The 22,345-nt window shown below is 40.3% G+C and overlaps 1 protein-coding gene across 1 annotated transcript; it reads left to right on the top strand.

The window, feature by feature from the left end:
• Window positions 1–218: 218 nt before the first annotated feature.
• On the top strand, window positions 219–22,052 carry jph2 (junctophilin 2). The gene is made up of 6 exons (XM_053318466.1): window positions 219–774; window positions 3,361–4,177; window positions 16,468–16,586; window positions 19,531–20,444; window positions 21,773–21,873; window positions 21,970–22,052. The coding sequence occupies exons 1-5, from the start codon at window positions 396–398 to the stop codon at window positions 21,851–21,853; spliced, it is 2,310 nt and encodes a 769-aa protein (XP_053174441.1). The 5' UTR covers window positions 219–395; the 3' UTR covers window positions 21,854–21,873; window positions 21,970–22,052.
• The last annotated feature ends 293 nt before the right edge of the window (window positions 22,053–22,345 follow it).

Raw genomic sequence — 22,345 nt, 5'->3', positions numbered from 1 at the left:
GACGCAACAAAAATACAGAAATAATTCGGAAACTGGCTCCAAATTTTTAAAACACAGCATATTTTATTAATTCAAGGAGGAATCTGTAGTTTGTTCACAAGTATATCCAATTGGAGAGGACACTGAGTGGAATAACCTGAAGAAAAGAGACGAGAAAAAACCCCAAAAGTGCGTAAAAGTGCGTAAAAGTGCGCCCCGGAGCTTCATGGACACGCTCAGAAATCCTCAAACCAACTCCAAAAGAAGACACAAGTTCAGCACCAAGGATATCTCCAAGCAGTTTTGATGTCAGGTGAAGGTGAAGTCAGACTGAGGGAGATTTTATCTTTAGCCAGGTAACGGACTTGAAAAAAGCTTTACTTTCCGATCGGTGCGTTATTGAGCTGCGGTGAGGCATGAGTGGAGGTCGCTTTGAGTTTGACGACGGCGGAGCTTACTGCGGAGGCTGGGAGGGGGGCAAAGCCCACGGACATGGCATCTGCACCGGACCCAAAGGCCAAGGCGAGTTCTCCGGTTCCTGGAACTACGGATTCGAGGTAGTGGGAGTCTACACTTGGCCCAGCGGGAACACCTACGAAGGGTACTGGTCGCAGGGGAAGCGTCATGGTCTGGGGCTCGAGACCAAAGGACACTGGATTTACAAAGGGGAATGGACTCATGGCTTTAAAGGGAGATATGGCATCCGGCAAAGTATTGGCAGTGGAGCAAAGTATGAAGGGACGTGGAATAATGGGCTTCAGGATGGATATGGAACAGAAACGTATGCTGATGGAGGTGAGATTTACTGTACAGGCTGCAGTGTTGGAAAGTAACTAAGTACATTTACTCAAGTACTGAACTCGAGTACAGCTTTGAGGTACTTGACTTGAGTATTTCCACTTGGTGCTACTTTACACTTCCACTCCTCTACATTTCAGAGGGAAATATTGTACTTTTTACTCCATTGCATTTATTTGACAGCTTTAGTTACTTTTCAAATGAAGATTTGCACACAATGGCTGACATAACAAACTTTGACTCTGTAGTCAGGCTCACATTTCAGATGTCTATTAGTTGTTAACAGCTCCACCAAATAGTGACCTTTCCCTCTAAACTTCTCACATGGTTTAATTTCACTAAATGTTCAAATGATCCAATATTTCAGCAAAGAATCAGAGACTATAGAGAAAAAGTCCAAAAACTGAAAACAGATTTGCGTATCAGATTTGACCCCTAGGTTGGGAACCACTGGACTAAACTAGCTAACTGTATATAAACTAGCTCCACCTCCAGCAGCTACAACAGTAACATGCTGCTCTAACACTGATGCTTCACTATTAATAATCTAATTATGTCATATATAATACTATATCAGTCAGAGGGACCAAACCACTACTTTTACTCTACTTTAACTACATCAAACTCATAATACTGCAGTACTTTTACTTTAGTAGGACAGGAGGCAGGCAGGACATACTTCATAGAGAGTAACAGAGTGTTTTCTACATTCATATTTTGGTACTTTTACTTGTGTGAAGGATTTGACTTCCTCCACTAATGACAGATTGAGACGTGGATTGCACAGAATAGGAAGTATACAGATCCTTTACTCAAGTAAAAGTTGCAATACTGCAACCGAATCCAAGCCATTTGGTGTAGACTGAAGTATTATAAGCTAAATGTAAATGTAATGTAAAATGTCAAAACCCTTAACATGCATTGACATGTAAGTAGTGTCTTACAGTTGTGGCTGGTTGAGGTGGAGCCAATTTGACTTTTTTTATCTCCTGTTGAGTGATTACATCTATAACATTACATCATATCTTATAAGATGATCATGTTTCGCAAAATGGTAATACTCACAGAAACTTCTACTTAAATACAATACTTGAGTGAATGTACTTAGTTACATTTCATCACTGGACTTTTTAATTAACTCAGTGGGGGAAGAAATACCCTTTAAATGTAATCATAGGCCTATCAAAATGTAAAAATACATGAAAATGTCTTGCATTCAAATTCCCTGGCAAGTAGAAGTACCTGTGCATAAACCGCAAAGTATCAAAAGGTTTATTGTTATACATCATATTATTGGTTCTGCAATCAAAACTTTACTGAAATGCATTTAAAATTGTTTCCTCTACAGATTTAAGATGCTCAAAATACAAATCCTGCATTCAAAATCTTACCTGAGTAAAAGTGTTTGTATGAGTAATGTGAGTAATTACCTTTAAAATGTGTTTTTTAAATACACTACTTGAGTAAATGTACTTTGTGTGCCATTTAAATGTGATTTGTTGATAACAGGCCAGATCAGATTACATTTTCAGAGAGAGAGAGTTTTTTTCCACTCATCATCCACGAGACTGTGTAGAGGAAGCTAAATACATTAGACAGATAAAAATCGATTGTGGTGATGTCCGCTTGTACGATAGCAGTGGTTTCCCTCCTTAACAGCTGACTCATCAGCTTTAAGGCCAGTCTGGTGGAAGTTGCGGTGGGGGTATGTGATGGCAGCAGATGTCACGATATAATAATAGCCCACGAGCCCCCCATGCCCCGCTGGCCTCACGGGCTGAGGCCTAGCTGTCACTTTAATCCACACACATGTCAATTTTAGCATGAGACAAGACCTCAAGATGACTTGTCAGTGAGTGCATTAATAAATGAGACTTTTCACTCTATATAAATACCGTGACACTCTGGCAGAAATAAACGTACAGATAGTTTTACACAAGACTCTGCAGCCATGCTAGCAGCTCTGTGAGGCTCTACTTAGGCACTGCAGTGCTTTGAGCTAAATGCTAATCACAATAAATTTGTTAAAATGTTAAGCAGGTATAATGTTTAAGCATCTTAATTTAGCTTGTTAGTATTCTAACATTTGCTAATTAGCACTAAACATAAAGTACAGCTCAGGCTGAAGGGAATCTCATTAGCTTTGCAGGTACTCTGTAATCAATCAAAGTAGGGTATTGGACAAAATTAACCTTTGAACAGATGATGATGCTGATAAAAAGTCAGGAACTCATCAAAATTATTACAAATCATCCAAAGGGGAACATAAATATGTGTACCAAATTTGGTGACGATCCATCCAAAAGTTATGGAGACATTTGCTGAAAACCACAAACACATCATGGTGGCGTTAGAGGAAAAGACAGAGGATTAACAAAGTCTGATTATCATGAATGTTTGCACAAAACTTCTTGGAAGTCTGTGCAATAGTTGTCACTCAAGTTGTGAACTGACCGCCCAATGACAGAGTGACCCATGGCCCCCCTCTGAGCCGTGCTGCTAGCGTGGCTAAAAATAGCCTCTGATGTTTGGTCTGTGGTGCAGTTACAAAATAATCACTCCTGGTTTTCTTATGTTTTTCAGGTACTTTCCAAGGTCAGTTCACTGGCGGGATGCGGCACGGCTATGGCGTCCGTCAGAGTGTCCCCTACGGCATGGCAGCAGTTGTCCGCTCCCCTCTTCGTACCTCCCTGACCTCCCTTCGCAGCGAGCACAGTAACGGCACCGTCCTGCAGCAAGACATCCCCGTCATCACCACCACCAATGCTTCGGGTGAGGAGACACCTGTCGCTACGCCGAGCCAGCTGGGACCGTCCCGTGGTGGCTTCGCCCTCACTCTCCAGGTGGACCCAGATGCTGTGAAACCCAAGAAAAAGGGCCTGTTCCGCAGGGGCTCCCTGCTGGGCAAGCTGAAGAAGTCCGAATCGAGCACCTCGCTGTCCAGCCAGAAGAGCAAGCTCAGCTTCCTGAGGACGGATTCGGCTCTCAGCTCCAACGCCAGCGACACCAACTCCACCATCAGCATCGGGGACGAGAGCCTGGTCGGAGCCGAGGACTTCCCCCCGGTGGAGGCCGACATTGACGCCACCACCACAGAGGTCTACATGGGCGAGTGGAAGAACGACAAGCGCTCAGGATATGGAATAAGCGAAAGGTCCAGTGGGCTGAAGTACGAGGGCGAGTGGCTCAACAACCAGAGGCACGGCTACGGCTGCACCACCTTCGCCGAGGGAGGGAAGGAGGAGGGCAAATACATGAACAACATGCTGGTGAAGGCGATGAAGAAGAGGGTGATCTCGCTGAAGGGAAGCAAGATCAAGCAGAAGGTGGAGCGGGCGGTGGAAGGAGCTCAGAGGGCTGCGGCCATAGGCAAGCAGAAGGCCGAGATTGCTGCTTCCAGGTAAGAACAGACGTGGAGAGAGATGAGGCTCTTTTTTTCTGTTGTATCTTGTTTAGCAGTGAAATGTTCATAAAGACAAAGTGTGTGTTTTATAAGAATAGGGTTTGTTTTTTTTACTATAGTCCCATTTGGTGCCTCTTGTGTACAATATTACAGTAAAAGCACATTCATTTTTCTGAAAAATAAGGATAAGTCTGGCAAATTTCTGTATTTTTCTTATTTTCAACAAATCTGTAAAGCCAAATATGTAGAGCCAAACCAGCATGAACCGATCCTACTGACAAGTATCCAAATCCTGATATATGTTACTCCTCTGTGCTGTAAATCTCCATTGTTTTCCAAACCCTATTAAAAACACATCAGTGAGCCACATTGGATGTTACACTGGATGACATGCTCCTTCACATTGCAGATGACGGTCATGGTACTTTGTTGAGAAATGGCTCCAAAGACTAATAACAGCAATCATATTTTCAGTCTCTGAAGAGTAGTTCTGTGTAAGTCATTGTGGAAAACTGTTCATTTTATGTTTCTGTTTAATACATTGTACAGTCAAGATGTTGTGATATATGTAGCACAACAAACTAGCAAAATAAATGTTCCTGCACCTGCACAGTGGCATCCGCCTTACACTGAACTACTCTCCCAAGACTGAAAACGTGATCGCTGTTATTAGTCTTTTGGAGCCGTTTCTAAACAAACTAACACACAGAAAACTCTTTGTGGTGAAGGAACATGTCACCCACTGCAACGATGTGGCTCATTGGTGTGTTTTTAATCGTTTTTGGACAACAACAGAGGTCTTCTGCACAGAGGAGTGAGATATATCAGGCTTTGGATACACACATGATACTTGTGTTTGGGATCAATTCCTTGTTGGTTTGGCTCTGTACATGAGATTTGAATAAGAAAAACTTCATGATTTAACTACATTTACTGCTGTTATGAAGATATTTACAGACTCCAAAGACTAGTCTAATTATCTATTGAAAAAATATTATCTGCAGCGCTGAATTGGTAAAAAAATATGACATTTTACCAATTTCTGAAGTGGCGACAACACAAGTTAATTTTCAGCTACCTGGACATGAATTATAAGCACTACTTAAAAATTAAAAGTATTATTTTTCATTGTGCAGCAGAGAGAAAGATTTCCATCTAGATGAGCAAAAGAGTCTTTGAAGGTTGTGAAAATACCTTTTCTGTGATCACTGGTTATTTATCTCTTTTTGGAAAATTGGATGCTTAGTCCTGTGATCTGAATGTAAAGGTAAAACATGAGAGGCACAAACTGGGGCTAGGTTTACTCAAAGGACAATGCATGAAGTTAAATGAGTTCAACAGTTCATAAAGAGACAATTACAATAAAAAGAGACACTTCAGTCATTCATTCATTTATTCGTTCAGACTCACTCATTTGGAAAACGCAACCAAACAAACGCTTATGTTCATTTAATACTCTATAAAAGATAAGCAATAATGACTGCAGTGGCTTAAGTGGCTGTTAGGATTTCATGCTCTGGGTATAACCAAATGCTTAAATCCATCCTTTTTATCCATCAGGATGCAATACAAGTTGTTTGGATTCGAATGTTGCTGACTTGTGACATTATTTCTCAGTTAAGTCCCTGCAGTGATTGTACCATTCGAAAAAGACTGTTTGGAAAGACACGATATTACCTCACATTGTTTCTCCCTCATGTGTTTCTGTGACTGTTGCTAAATCTGCCTTTCTGAACTGTGAATATTACATTTCCTCTGCTGTAATTTCTCACCCGAACCTGCGGCAGGAACAGAAATTGAACTGCACTAAACTTTAAAGCGGATGACTGATTTCATCTTCATCAGTGTTCTTAGTGGGAGTAGAGATGGCGAGAAAATGCTTTTTTGTAGCAGCTTCGTTCATCTTTGTGTCCAGCTTTTTGCAGCCAGAGGACTTTCAATTTAAGTTTTTTTTTCAACTTCTCCAACACATTAAGTCTGTAATGAAACAAAAGATCATTGAAGAACCGATTATATAATAAATCTGAGTACAGAGGAGCTAAAAAGATTAAATGAGACAAACCAATAATGGCAAACCAAAAAATGGTTAAAACATAACTGCAATGGGGCTGCAGATGCAAAATAAGCTAAATGAATGAGTGACCTTGGACTACATGCAAGTTTACAGCGGTGGAATGTAAATAAATACTGCATTTAAGTTACAATTTAAACGTACTTATACATTACAAACGTGCGAGTTATTTTGCAGCTCTATCAAAGAGACATTTCCCTTCATTCGGCCTCAAATTACTGTTTGAGGCCCAATGAGGTTACTCTCATATTTCACAAAAATGCAAATAATAAAGAAAAGTTCTGGAAAAATGAATTGAAATGTATGTAGCCAAACTTTTTCTTTTTTCCTACCCAATCTATTATCTCAACAGAGAGATTTATCTTATGACCCTTACAAAGCAGTTCAAAGTAGCTCCTCCTCGAGCAGCTAGCAGCTACAAAAATAAAGTGCTACTTATGCATTGACTCATCAGTATTAACAAAGTACTTTTTAAAACTTATTTAATATCCAAATTTCTGCAAAATGAGTACTTATACTTTAGTTCATTAAATATAGCTTGTAATATTTCTATACTTTTACTTGAGAAGGTTTTTAAATGCAGAACTTTTACTTCTAACAGAGTATTTTTACACTGATGTATTAATACTTTTACTGAAGCTAATGATCTAACTACTTCACTCACCACTGAAAAAATCTAATGACATCTCAATTCACGAGGCTGGAATAGTTTCTAGCCAAGAGAGTTAGAAGCAAAAACTGACACCTCTTTCTTATCTGTCTGTTTAAATGTGAAGCTATTGACAGCAGCCAGTTAGCTTAGCTTATCATTAAGATAGCAGGGGGGGAACAGTTTGGCTAGCTCTGTCTACTGGCACCTCTAAAGCTCACTAATTAACACGTTATATTTTGTTTGTGTATTTTGTGTTTGTGCTTGGGAAAGATAACCAGCTGCTTCCTTTAGCCTGACACTAATGAGAGTGTTATCAATCTTCTTATCTGATGCTATTAGCTATCTGATTATGAGCATATTTGAACTTGAGGCTTCTTTTTTCTTAATAACTGTGCATTGTTAAATCAAAGTGATGTTTTTCTTATTATTACGTATATTGTTTATATGTGTGCGTGTCTACCTTCAGTTTTGTCCGTGACCGTACAAGGCGGTGTTGTTTTTGTGTCTACAGTCGTCTTCAGCACCTGAAATAAGCTCCCATGTTTACAGAAGTGAGACTTGCACTGATGGACTGCAGACCCCTGTCCCGGCAGATTGAAATCTAAATATTTTACTCAGAGTATAAGCAGTATATAAGAGTTATGGGACGGTGTTCACTGTATCATAGCTTTAAGCTCACCTACAGCGTGTCTACAGGCGCCTGGACGGAGCTGAGAATGGAAGCAAACACTTTTATTTATGTTGGACTGCTTTCAGCGACACCTCGGTGGCCTTTACTTTGTCCAAACCAAACATATCTCCTCGGAAATACATCCTCATCAAATACTTATTATTTACAAACCCTAACTACTGGAAGACTAACTAAACAACAGCTACTCCAGAGTGGTCCTGAACATTAAATTGAAATCCATTATTATACAAGCGGAGGAGACATGACACATCTGTTCCTGGCAGTGGTTTCTTGACTCCGTGATCCTTTGGCAATGATGTCAAGTGTTAAAAATACATGTACAACCTGTGCACTGCACGGCTTTGCCAGACCAAGTCCAGTTAGCTAAGCGTTCACTGGCATTCAGACACTCTGTGGACATTGTTCTGTTGCGTGGCCTGGCAGTCGGGTGTCTGGAGGAGGACCTGTGTGGCAGGACAGGGTGTAAATGACGCACACACAGGGGCCCAGTGGTCACAGAGGAGCTCTGACTAAATATGGACAGGCGCACTCCTGCTGTATCACAATCACAGGGGAATGCAACAGCTGATTATCCCCCTCCCCCCTGCCTCTAAACCCCATTTTTCCTGCCTCGTCACAGACACACATCCAGACTGTTTTCTTATGCTGAATCCTGGTGCTTCTTTCTTTTTGTGTGCACACCTAAGGCTACTACTTTACTCACTCTTGTCCTATTTTAGGAAATGTAATACTTGCCTCATATTGCACACAACTCTGCTCCACACTCAGCTGATTCTGTCTGTTTCTCTGTCTGTCTGTCACCCTCTGTGAGCTTCGGCTCCACTGCTACACAGTTACAGATGACAGATCCCGGTCCATCTTGCGTCAGCAGTGGTGTCAAATGGTTCTCTGGATATAAATATTACACAGCTCATAAGCGAGTGCTTGGGGTATAAAGGGTTAGCGTATACATGTACCACACCTAGCTTTAGTTGTTCGGCTTGGTTTACATACTGTACTGCTGAGACGTGCATTTTGTGTGGGTGAGCGATCAGCTGGTCGTAAGGCTTGTAAACACAGTTCAGCTCTGACCTCAGCTCGGGACTATTTGCAAGTTAATTTTTTTTAATGAGAAATAACGACACAGAGGAAAAAAATACCTCATCGGGTAATTAGATAAATTGGATGTAGCTATGTCTTACGTGAACTCTAAGCAATGTTGCAATAATGTGGTTTCAATTAGCACTTAATATGTGTGTATTTTGGCAAAGCGATTTAATTATACTGTGAAACATTTAGTCGTCTTTTTATAGAAACTAAATCACTCTTTCACACTCTCTCTGTCTTTAACCCCCTCTCTCTCTCTCTCTCTCTCTCTCTCTCTCTAACCTACATGCACGCTACACAGTTGAATAGGACCCTCCACAAAGATCCAGTGGCACATGCCAGAATGACAGAATATCTCTTCCCATCAGCACGCTCCGGGACAACTGTGGCGTGACAAAAAACAGATGCTTAGAAAAACAGCAGAAGAGTAATTTAAAGAAGAAGAAAACGTTTGCACAGATTTTACAGTATAGATTACTGTGTGATCTCATGGGTCCGGGTGATGACGGCAATTTTTTTTTTCCCAACTGAGCTTCTTCCTACAGCTGATGTCTCATCACTCCTCAGAGTACAACGAGCGTCTCCTTAAGGCAGCCCTAAAAGCATAAATGGTATTTAGGTCACAGTGTCAAATGTCATGTTTGGTTGCGGAGAAACACTGAAGGCCGGCCATCACAGTCTGCGGCAGTAATACAACTTAAAGGCCCACTCCGGTAAATTTTGACCTGGATTCTTTTGTTCTTTTTGAAGGGAAGGGGGCATGATGAGATCTGACAGATATTTCTCAGTGGTTTCAGTGTCCCAAGAGCTCTGATAATAGATTAACACATCATCTTGTGGTTTGAAGAAAACACGAAGCGGTTGTAATCGATATTTTTTCTATTAATAGTGGACCACATCTGAAAGGAGTTGCCCATAGCGATAAATTACAGATAATTATCATCCAGACTCTGCTGTTCTGTGTTTTTAACGTCATTCAGCTCATTGCTAACATCATGCTCATCAGCATCGTTTCCAGATGCAGCTGGCAGTTGTTTCTGGATGAGTCAAAGTTAGTGACCAAGTGGTGAACAGCGTAAGGCATTTACCAGCTAAAGATGTTTTCCTCAGAAGTTGGTGGAGAGCAAAAATAGCTAATAGGAGAGTGACTATTGGACTGACATTTATCGAGTTGCAACTATTTGTTAACAAGTTGGTCATAATTTGCCCATAATATACAAAACTGAAGTGAGTGTAAACATGTTTTAAAATGCTCTGCTTGCAAAGTTAACCCTTTCATGCATGAGTGTTTTTATTTCTCTTTAGGCATGAACAAGATATTTGGATCAAATTACATCACAATACATAATAGTTACATAAATCGACATAAATCATTGTGCTTCTCTCTCCTATCCTTCCTTTCTCTCCTCTCTACCACAACCGGTCGAGGCAGATGGCCGCCCACTCTGAGTCTGGTTCTGAGGTTTCTTCCTGTTAAAAGGGAGTTTTTTCTCTCCACTGTTGCTCATGTGGGAATGTTGGGTCTCTTTAAAGTTAAAACCTGAAGAGTTCAGTTTAGAACCTGCTCTATGTGTAGAGTGCCTTGAGATGACTCTGTTGTGATTTGGCGCTATACAAATAAAGATTGATTGATCGATTGATCGACTGATTTACAACCAAAAAAGTTACTGTAGATGATGGGATGACGTACTAGTGTCCACTATGCCATCAAAATCCATGCATAAGAAAACAGCTTTTGAAGAGCTGTCCATTGTAGTGACCTCTATGTCTGAAAGGGTTAAATTTACTTCTTCATTGAACTGATGTCAGATCATTGATGCATGCCTTGTTGCAAAGGTGTTTCCATGGGTTAGGGTTTGTGTTGGCGGCATTGTCGACTCACATCTCTTGGATGAGATTTCAGCTGAAATGTGTCTAGATGTATTTTGGAAATTGACATTTTTAAGCAAAGAATGAGAAAAAGTAGAGAAATCAGAACAGAGTTAGCTCATTGCAGTCTTAGTAGTCTTAAAGAGACAGGAGCTAAAACGGCCTGTTTCAGACAGAGGCTGAACTGAGTGCCTGCATAAAGGGCCAGTATAAGATAAATAAGGAGTTTTTCTTTAAATCATGCAAAGCTGTATCAGTAAAGCCCCAGAATATAAATATAGACCTGAAGTTTAATGTGCAGACTGTATTTCCTCATTTTCAGCAGGATAGCGCCTCGGAGTCAAGTTGTCTCTAACACTAGATAACCAAGAAATCTTTCTACCATCTCATGATGCCAGTACAGGACAGCAGCTGAATGATATAGTATGATAAGTATGATATAGAAGAACATTTGCTTGTAGATGACATCTGTTATAAAACCACTGCTGGTATCAAACATTTAGACCCACCCAACAGCTGAACAATAGCTAATCTGTGCGCAGGTGGAAATTTTCAGTCAAAAACAATCCCCATATTAGCCCTGCTACCTATTAACACCTACTATTAGCAGCTACACAAATTTTTAGCACACAGTAACAGCGGAGGATAGATTATAATGTTCGGCTTATAAAGTTCAAATATAGCTCTGGATTAGGGAAACACTGCTCGGTACTCAGCTGCTCTCTAGTTTCCACTGACAGTTGTTGTGTTTTTCAGTCGGTTGTATCTCATAATGCAGCAATCTACTACATCTAAATGACTTGGATGGTTATTTAATGGTTAAATCTGTTTTTGTCTTTGTTTTTTTGTATGTCTGATTGTTTTTGCAGTGCAGTGCAGGGCTGAGCTCCCATACATGGGCATGTGATTGTTAGTGCTAATCAGTGCTGGAGTTACTGCATGTTGATGATACAAAGGGAACCAGCTTTAAGAAATCATACTGACCAACACTGTGTGAGTTTTGAATAGTAGTTCACCATCAAGTCACTTTGCTGATTTGGCTTTAGGTAGGTAGGGCCCGACTGATACTGGATCTTTGGGACCAATGCCAATACCAATATTAGGAAGTATGAAATTTAGATATTGATATATTGACTGATAATACCTCCATTACATATATTGTTGTGTTTTGAAAACACCTCAAATGTGGTTTTCAATTTTACAGTTTAACAAACTTTATATATAGGTGTGCAGGTGGTCGAGTGGTTAGAGTGCATGCCATATACGCAGCCGACCCCGTTTCGAATCCCGGTCGGAGATCCTTTGCTGCATGTCACATCCCCCTCTCTCTCCCATGTTTCCTGTCGGTCTACTGCTAAATAAAGGCGTCTATGCCAACAAAATCTTGTAAAAAAAAAACAACTTCATATATAGATAAATCATTCATTAGCTATGAATTAAAAAATCCATCCATTATCCTACATAGGGATGCTGGAGCCAATCCCAGCTGTCATTGGCAAGACGAAGGGTACCCTAACCCTAAACCTGAACAGGTCGCCATCACAGTTCATCACAGAGCAGCAATCAGTCTCCCGTTCAGACCTACAGGCAATATAGAGTCTCCAATTAACCGAACCTGCATGTTTTTGGTCTGAACGGGAGGACAGATCACCCAGAGAGAATCCACACCAGCCAGCCGGCGGGTTCGAACCCAGAACCCTCTTGCTGTGAGGCGACAGTACTAACCTCTATACCACTGTGCCACCTAAATAAAAAAATGCAAAACAAAAAAAAGCATATATAACACTTGACTGAAGAAAAAGGATTACATTTACATGACATGCTGCCTATATAAGTTTTAAAAAAAATCTTTAAATATATCGACAAATATCGCTCAACATATTCACAGATACCGATATATCTGTGACAGGTACCGATATACCGGTTGGGCTTTAATCTCAGGCGATAATAGAGACCAAAAACAGAGCTAAAAGAGAGTGAATATTGGACTTACATTCACCAGGTGGAAAGAAACACAACACCAAATGAATGATAGTGTTGCTCTGTAACTGCTGGATGTGGAAATAAGCAACAAGTTCAATATATTAACTTAAAGATGAAGATATGTCAATGTTGTGTCCACCCAAGTGACTAAAAAATGAGTTAACACAGGTTTAAGTACAAGTAGCTGAAATTATACTTTTGCACTTACTTACATGTTACTTTCCACCACTGCTGATCGGTTTAGATCACTGTGGTACGACTGAGCTACACGCTGGAAGAAGCCATCTGTCGCCATGCTTCCTCCTCTTCCTCCTCTTCCTCCCACCGACTGGCAAACCACCAGCAGGACTGAGCGGCTGCCATTTTGTCAACTATTAAACACGCTCACTCTGTTTTGGAGCGAGAGCCAGAAACCAAATAAATGTGTTTCTGGCTCATCACGTTTATGGTTTGTTATGATACAATTGAAGTTTCTTACGATCATCTGTCATCAAACTGTAGAAAATCTGACTTCAGTGTTTTTACAAAAAGTGTGAAACGTCCCCAAATAGAAGCAGAAAATGTAAATGTTTGGTTCTCCAGAGACACATTTCAGCCCGTTGAATTTTTGTTTTTACATTTTATTAATCTCAAATGTGGTTATAAATTATTGGTAATTTACATCTTTTTGTGTTTATACTCACGAAGCAATGTACTGAATGGACACCTGTGCAATCTGATGCAGTTCAATACAAAAGATCTGCCATTAATTATACACTTTTACATTTTCAGTTTTTGTTTGCATTGTCAGAAATGTGATGAATCTACTTTACGTTTATTATTGAGGTTTTAGTCGGTGGTGGTGTACAGAAACTGAGCCCAATCATGCTTAAGAAAGTCCATTAAGGGTGCCCACACCTCTTCAAATTCTTGCACTTTACCCCTAATTACATAGATTAGCTTTTCTAATGTAACACACATTGCCATCTCTCTAATCCAAGATTGTGTAGAGGATATTTCAGTCTCTCTCCAAGATAGAGCAACCATCCTCCTGGCCTGCAGGAGGCCAAAGTTGATCAGAGTCTTATACTTAGAGTTAACAGAAAAGCAATCTGGGTATATCTAAAATCCTAAAATACAAAGTTTTGCTACGCACGGTACCTGAGCCCAATCATGCTTAATTTTTAATGCCTTTTTTATCTCAAGAAAGCAATCTTTGCTATCTCCTTATTATGTGCTCTATTTATGTGGTATGATTTCATCGGTCCACTGGGAGTTGTACCAAAAAGCTTGTTGCCTAAACAGCAGCTGTTGTTATTATAACTCTACATTTAATCAGTAATATCAGTGTAATTATCATCGCGTGTGTTTGAGCGGTACGGGGTGTAGAAGTTCCTGGAAGAAGAGGTGCTGACTGTGTGTGGACAGGTGGAGCTCGTATATATATCAAACAGGAAACCTCAAGAGTCTGTAATTGTTCCAGCGGGAAGCACCTTCCCCGCTGAGTCTTGAAGTGGGCAGGAGGCTATTTTCAGCTCCGTGTAAAGTTACAAATCATGTCAAGTATCCACAGAGTAATCACAATCAGGTATTCTCTCAGTTAATGTGGAGCAAATATCAGCAGCCTCCAACTTTCAGTATTCATAGCTGGTTTTAGCGAAAATCAGCCTATAGTCACTAATAGTCTTTACAGCCCTCTCTAAAAATATGACGATAAACTTGGATGACATTACCCCACATGTCAGACCTTTATACTTCCTGTTTGTTAAATAATTGATTTTTAAGATACTGCTGTTGGTTTATAAATCATTGATTGATTAAGGGTCAAAATACATGTATCATTAAATGTTATAAAAACGTTTATGCATTTATTGCCGCATTATAAATTGTCCAGGCCTCTCAGGTCACCTTGGACAAGTCTGCTCTCCGTCCACAGAGTCACAACTAAACATGTATTTGATAAATGATCTAACTCAGGCTTCTTAATTTAAACAATTATTAAAATTGTGGATATTTATTCATCTTATTGTATTTCATCATATTTTACTTTTTAAATCCTTTTTATATTGTCTGTTGTTTCTCTTGGCTTATCTTGATGTTTGGCAATATGTCAACAGTTATTAGATGAATTACCATGAAATTAGGTAAAAAATGTTCCCCTTCGGCTGGATTTAAAAAAAATTGGTGACCCATTGTGCTGTCATCAATCAAAATACATTATACCTGCTAAACATCAGCGTTCACATTGTCCTTGATCGCATATTAGCATGCTGCTGTTAGCATTTAGCTCAAAGTAATGCTATAAGGACAGTCTCACAGGGTGGCTTGCGTGGCTGCAGACTCTGTGTGTTTTACTAAAGTAAAAAAAACTATGACATGGAGGAAAATCACCCTAAAAACAGACAGAAAGTTCAGTGTGTTGCATCGTGGTTGAATCCTCCCGATCTTGTCTTAAGTTCATGTTCAGTTCTCGGCTGTGCTGTTTCTCGTCACTCCTCTCTCTCTTGTTGTCCCCTCTCCATCTCTCTGCTACATAGAAATATGTGTGATGATGGAGCCCTTAGTGAGTTGCCAGCAATAACTCGTTGACTCGCTGGGGGCGATAAAAGCATAATTTATTTCTGTCCCTGTCCAACAGCAGAAAAGGACACCTCCTCTAATAATACTAATGAGCCACATGACCGGCAGACATCCGTGGCCTTCGTTTCAGCATGATTGAATACTATAAACAAACCCTCTGTTGTGGTATTTTTGGTCAGTCTCAAACTGTTTTAATCCATCATATTCAAAAGTCCATAACTGATGTTTAATAAGGAAGGTCAAAGCTTATTAAAACATACATTACGATATGACGTGATGACATCCATGATGGCTGAGAGAACAAATGAGTGATTGTCATAAGGCTGCCACTAACTACGAAGCAGTTAACCAACAGATTATTTTCATTAATAATCAATCTTTACAATTAATTGTTGGGTCGAAACAATAATAGAAAAATAAAAACATTTTCTTTTCCAGATCCCAAGAAACTGCCTTCCATGTTTTTTTACCAACCAACAGTAAAAAAGCCAAATATATTCACTTAGTATCACATAAAGTATATAAAGGAAAATAGTTTGAGTAGCTCGGAGCAGTTTATTGTTATTCTTGCTTTAAAAGTTACAATTTATTTATTGCAAAGTGTATTTTCTGGTGATCGCCTAAATGATTAATTCACTAATACTTTCAGTTTTATGTGACACTTTGTTGGCTGATTATGTGCAGCAGCAGCAGAATTGCACCATTAAACTATAATAAAAATATATATAAAAGTGTTTGAAGACTTTTTAACAGCTTCACAAACTGAGGTCACAAGCTCTCCTCTAACAAAATGGGATATTGTCATTTTCATTCATTTCTGTTGTTTGTAGCGCTGTGAGCTGAAATTGTACTTGTTCACTTTCATGCCACAAGTTTTTTTCTATGGTAAATTACATCCAGCAGCCACTTAGCTTAGCATTGCCTAAAGAGTTGAAAAATAGGAAAACAGCTGGCCTGGCTCTGCTCAAAGCTAACAAGCAAAACTACCAGCACCCCCAAAGCTCATTAATGATGATGTTATCTCTTGTTTGTTTAATCTGACAGAGCCAAACTAGCTGTTCCCAGCTGCTTTCAATCTTTGTGCTAAGCTAAGCTAACTCCCTGTTGGCTGTAGCTTCATATCTATCGTACAGATATGCAAGTGGTACTGTAGGACTATCGATCTTCTCATCTAATGAGAGTATTTCCCGAAATGTTTAACTATTCCGTTAAACAGTGTTATATGCCAGCACAGATGTTATTTTCGGTGTATGAGTCAGCATATGAAAATGACTTCTATCTTGCTCATGCCAATAATGGTGTAATTAAAATATGATATCTGGATGATCGTTTTAGCACCGGTGATTTATGAATTGTGTTGTGTGTGTCCCCTCCAGGACGAGTCATGCAAAGGCCAAGTCAGACGCAGCTGAGCAGGCTGCTCACGCCTCCAACAGTGAGTCCAGCATTGCCAGACTGGTGGCCAAAGAGCTCTCCCCGTCCTTCTACCAGCCAGGTCAGTGGACGTCAACTTCTCATCCGAGAGGAATAAAGCAACGTGGATAAAAAACATGAAAAAAGCTCCAACTAGACAGCTGTTATTATGATGTTACCTCTTTGACTAATGTGTTTTTGCCTCATGGGAAGGACTGTATGAAGGAGCTGATGACTCAAAGCATAGACGATGTATTACATATTTTTTATATCTTTCTTATTGTCAAGAGATCTCATGCAGAGCCAAACCATTAACTGGCCTACTTACAAATATTGTGCGTGGATCCGAAGTCTGTTCTATCTTCTTTCTCTTTGCTGTATCGACCTCCAATGTTGTCCAAAAGCTATTAAAAACACCTTAATGATCCCCACCCTTCCACAACATCTGTCTTTGCCACCAAGAGTGCAGTCAAATTAGTTTGATTAGGAACAGCTGCAAAGACTAATAACAGCGATCACATTGTCAGTCTCAAGAGAGTAGTTCTGTTTAAGGCAGATGCCACTCTGCACGCTTGGGAACGCAGCTCCATTTACAGAGCTTTGCTAGCTTGATGTGCCGTCACAACCTCTCGACTTTGTAATGAAGTTCTTCGAGACATGCAAAGAGTTAGTAATACAAAGTCAAGAGGTTGGGTTGTATAGGACAACAAGTAAAAGGATGTGGATGGTCTGTCAAAGGATCCACGTTCCTGCACATGCACAGAACTGCTCTCTGGAGACTGAAAACGTGATCACTCTTATTAGTCTTTGGAGCCATTTCTCAACAAACAACCCCACCAAAACTCTTAAGGGCAAAGGAGCATATCACCAAATGCAACAATGTGGCTGACTGACGTGTTTTTGGACAACAATGGAAGTCTGTGGCAAAGAGAAATAAGATATGTCAAGTTTTAGATGCACATACAATACTTGTTATTAGGATTATTCTTGGTTTGCCTCTGCACATGAGAGCTGTTAACAATAAGAAAAATAGGACATCACCAGCCTTATCTTTAAAGCACTAATTTTCATCTAAAAACCTGGTGCTCATCTTATCTCTCAGTCTCTCCCAAAAGGAAACAGCAAACATAAAATGCTAACCATGTGTCTAGTTTTACACTGTGTCCCTGTACGCACCTCCAGCTAGGGGCTAGTGGATCCTTGGCTGAGGCTCACCACAAGGGTAGTCGCATTTGAATGTCTAAAAAAGGAACATCTTATTGGGTCGGAGGGAACATATCAGTTTCATTGCGAGTCTGGCGATGCACACTTACACATTCACACAAAAGCACCAGAGCTATTTAGGAGCCTTTTCCCCCCTTGCTGTCTCTCTCAACAGAGCTTAAAGGAGTCAGACCACAGACAGAAAGAAGCCAACTTTCTGAGTGGCTGCCCGAATTGTCTCTGACTAATACTACAAATGGACGAGGCCTGGCTGAGTCCTGCTCTGCATTCTTCCATGAAAGATCTCTCACCAAGGAGATAAAAACACAGACAGTGTGTGTCAGTGTGTGCACCATCCGAGTTATTTTTACTGGAGAAAACAACACTGTCGCTTCACAATTTAAAGGAGCATAGTGATATATTCTTATTCTCTACAAACTTTATGAGAGGACCAAAATTAACACTTCACTGATCCTGACAAATGCTGGCTCTGTAGCCAAAGCCTGATATACTGTATCTTATTACTCAGTGGCATACAGCTCCATTGTTGAACAGTGTCAGTGTGTGTGTGTGCACCATCTGGTTTATTCTCACTAGAAAAAGACAACGCTGCAGCCTCACAATTAAAGGACTAGAGTCTAGTGATATTCAGCATTTTTTACATTTTCAACCGATTTCATGAAAAGACCAAAACTAACATGTATTTTCTGTGCAGCAAAAGCCTGATATATCTTATTCCTCTGTGCCATAGAGCTCAATGTATGTCCAAAAGCTATTAAAAACATGCATTGGCTGACATGTTTGTTCATCCTGCTGCCGTCAATACAAAACTAAAGCACCAAATGTGTATTAATCCACTGCTAAAAGAAGTCCCCAACAAATGCATTTCCTCCAATTTGTGTAATGTTTGCTAAAAGCTACTAAAAGGAAATGATTCTGCATTTTTAAAAATGGAGCTGTACATGCATGACCCTCTTAAAAAAAGATTTATATCTTCCATAAGCACTAATGGGCTGAAAGCTAAAGATATTGTAGAGAGGACAGAAAGTATTGAGACAAAGATATTGTTGGTTTTGGTGTTTTCATGTGATTTATTGCCAATAACAAAAATATAAAATCTTGCCAGGCTTATCCTTTCATATGAAGAAGTTAACTTTTCTTCTTTTTAATAAACATTTTTACTTTTCAAAAGTTTATCTCAAATTCCCACTGAACATTTGACATCATGGTGAAGAGTTTCTTTGGCATTTTACACATTTTCACACTGATATGTGAGCATAAACCAACTCGAAGCCCATTTGCTCCCATAAAAGGAAAATGTGTGTCAAAGGGCAGCTACCTGTAACTCCAATAGCCTCAGTAGCTGCTTACTGTGGTCACAGGGGATTACAAGCGAGGGAGGGGGGGTGCGAGGGGTGGCATAGCTATGAAGTTGATCTCTGAGGTGTAAGGTCTCTGTTCTGGCATCTATGTCCTGATTTTTTAGTCAAAGGAAATTAGTCTGGTTTGGGAGTAGCAGAGCCGTATTACAAAGTCAGTTTCTAAAAAGAGCCTTTAGTAGTTTTCTCTTAATGTAGTTGACTGTGATTAATCTTGTCAGGGGAGAGAAACAAAGGCTCCACAGCAACTATGTTTAACAGCAGAAATGTTGGTTTTTATTATGCTGCCCATCATTCTGAGCTAAACAAAAAATGCTAATTTGTCTGACTGTTTATGTATTTATAAAGTAACAACCAGACAACAGCACCAACTATTGCTCAGAACATTAATATATAGAGACTCTGTGAACCCATTCATGTACTGATTGAACTGGTCTTTTGCAGGTCCGGAGTATCTGAAGAAGAGAGTGGTATTCGATATTGGGGAGGGCGGCAGTGAGAACACAGATACAGTTATGCATGAGCCGTTGTTGGCTGAGGAGGAGCCCCTGCCTACACCACCCGAAAGCCCACTCATGAATGAACTGGACAGCCTCATGCCTGGGTCGTCCCTAGGTCGCACCCCTTCCCCCAGCCCAGGCATCATGAGCAAGGAGGACCCCAAACTCCTCGGTCCAGGCAGCTGGAATGAAGACAAAACCAGTAAAGGTGGTGGCAGTAAGGGCGGCAGTAAACCCAACAGCAGGCCCAATAGTCGCCCCAATACACCTTCAGCAACCACTACTGCTAATACCTTGGCTGCACCTGAGGCCAGTCGTGTCCCCTCTCGCACCCCAAGCCGTCAGAGCAACAAGGCCGAGCAGGGCTCCGACCTGGAGATCAAGGCCCTGCAGAAGTTTGACTCCGAGGCAAAAGCTCCAGACGTCGCTCCTGCTGCTGCTGCCCCCTTAAGGAATAGCCTCATCTCCACAGATGAAGAAGAAGTGCCTCGCCCCTCGTCCAAAGTGTCCTCCAAAGCTATCAACACTGAGTCTAAAAAACCTGAGCTCAAAACTGAAAAAGCACCATCAGTCCGCGAGCGAGTGCCGTCTGTCTCTGAGAACAAAGTGGAGTCCAGGGAGGCGAGCAGGCCTCCAAGCAAAGCAGAGACAAAACCATTATCAAGACGACAAACCAGTCCCGCTCCGTCCCCCAAGCCTGCACCAAAACTTGAACCTAAGATAGTACACAAGCAATCAGAAGTCAAAACCACTGGTAACAAACTAGCACCAAAGGTGGATCCCAAAGCAGAGGCCCGACAGAAGGTCATGGTGTCAAGCCCTAGTAAGGAGGTTCTTGCAGAGTCTTTGGAGCTGGAGGTAAGACTGTAAACATTCTTATTGTCTCACATTCATTAATTTATTTATATATTTTTCTTGAAATGCTTTACTTTAAAGGGTAAGGCTGGTGATTTTCTATATTTTCTTATTCTCAAGAAATCTCACATGGAGGGTCAAACCAACAATGAACTGATCAACTGACAAGTATTGTGTGTGTTTGCATCCAAAGCCTGATATTATCTTATTGCCGTAGATTTCATTGTTGTCCAAAACCTATTGAAAAACACATCAAAGAGCCACACCGCTGCACTGGGTGACATGTTTTAAGCATGTTAGTTTTCACGTTTTCAGTCTCCAGAGAGTAGTTCTGTGTAATCAGTGTCAATTGCATTTACAGAGCTTGGCGAGCTTTTTGTGCTAAATGTCACAATCTCTTGACTTTGTACTGAAGGTCTTTGAGAAATGTATAATGTCGTACAGAGTGCCTCCCAACGAACAATGTTATTAGACTACTGTTATTAGTCTTTGGAGCCATTTCTTAACGAACTACAGTGGTGGCAAAAGCGAAGTAACATGTCATGCAGTGCAGCGGTGTGGCTAATTGATTGGTTTTTCAATAGTTTTTATGATAACAATGCAAGTCTACTGTACAGGCTGTGGATACACACTCAATACTTGTATTATAGATCAGTTCATTGTTGCTTTAGCTCTGCACGTGAGATTTGTTGAGGATAAGAAAAATATAGAAAATCACCAACATTATTCTAAAAGTTTTAGCTTACATAGATATTATAAGAGTAGAGTGAAAGTCTGGACATCATCTAATACCATTTAAGGCCAGTTTCACCAACCAAGTAAATGACTATATTGGAGACTGAGCATAGAAACTGTCCAGGCCAAATATGACAGTAGTACAAAAACTCTAAACACCTTTCTTTTAACCTGAAATTTCATGACTTTACCCAAAGGGACCCAGAATTTACAATATTGTAAATAATTTAACTTTTTATTTTATTTTTGTGCAGCTGATATGCATATTTGTACGGTGAGGGTTTTTCTATGGAAATTACCATTTAGAAATGGTTGCCTTCTCACACTCATAATCAGCTAAAAGGTTTTCCTCTCTTAGGCAATATACTATACGACTGTAATATAATGTGATTGTGAATGCCTCTCTGAAAGCTTCATTAAGGATTAGTGATACAGTATTTGTGAATAAAATTGATTTGAGGTTCAGAAGTCTGGTATAGAGACTAATTATGACTAATTAATCCTACATATTTACATTCATATTGTTGCATTTATTACAATCAAACATAATTAATTGATGATGTGCACTGTTCTCACATGTTCCTTTCTTTTCAAAGGGCCCAAACACCATAATGATCTGCATGGTAATCCTGCTCAACATTGGCCTGGCTATTCTCTTTGTACACATTTTGTCATGAGACACTGTCCACCATCTCAGGTAATATATGACATGCACGTTAATATACAGCCTTATAAAAAAAAAATGTTGTGAGTGAATGAGGCACATAAAAAAACAAATCGTGTTCTTCTGCAGGTCACCAGCAGTGTTGGAGAGAGATGGCCTGCCTCCTCCTTCTCAGTGAGGACCAGAGATCAAAGAGACCACTGAGGGGGACAAAAGAAAAAGAAAAAAGCCTCACGCAGACAGCCGCAGCTCCTCTAAAGGTTTTTGTTGGTGTGACTGTGTGAGGCTCTGAGAAGCTCCTCTCTGTCCAGACGTGAGAGTAACTGAAGGACACTGAATGACTGACGTGATTCAGTACATCTGAATATGATGATGTTTGTGTGTTTAAGTAACGAACAGGGGGAGGGGGAGGGGGGAGGGGCGGGGAGGATTTCGGTGCTTACACTGGAGAAGCAGGGTGGGATAGTATGCACTGAAGAACAATTTTTGTCACAGTGTGTGTCAA

This window comes from Scomber japonicus, chromosome 4 (assembly GCF_027409825.1).
Source record: "Scomber japonicus isolate fScoJap1 chromosome 4, fScoJap1.pri, whole genome shotgun sequence".
Taxonomy (NCBI): Eukaryota; Metazoa; Chordata; class Actinopteri; order Scombriformes; family Scombridae; genus Scomber; species Scomber japonicus.
This window is presented reverse-complemented; position numbering and strand designations above follow the sequence as displayed.

What these genes read in the sequence shown, in the direction of transcription:
- jph2 (XM_053318466.1), top strand. Translation starts at nt 396, where the DNA reads ATGAGTGGAGGTCGCTTTGAGTTTGACGACGGCGGAGCTTACTGCGGA. An exon ending in AGAAACGTATGCTGATGGAG is followed by an intron (nt 775 to 3,360) that starts GTGAGATTTACT and finishes TATGTTTTTCAG; the next exon opens with GTACTTTCCAAGGTCAGTTC. An exon ending in CCCGTCCTTCTACCAGCCAG is followed by an intron (nt 16,587 to 19,530) that starts GTCAGTGGACGT and finishes GGTCTTTTGCAG; the next exon opens with GTCCGGAGTATCTGAAGAAG.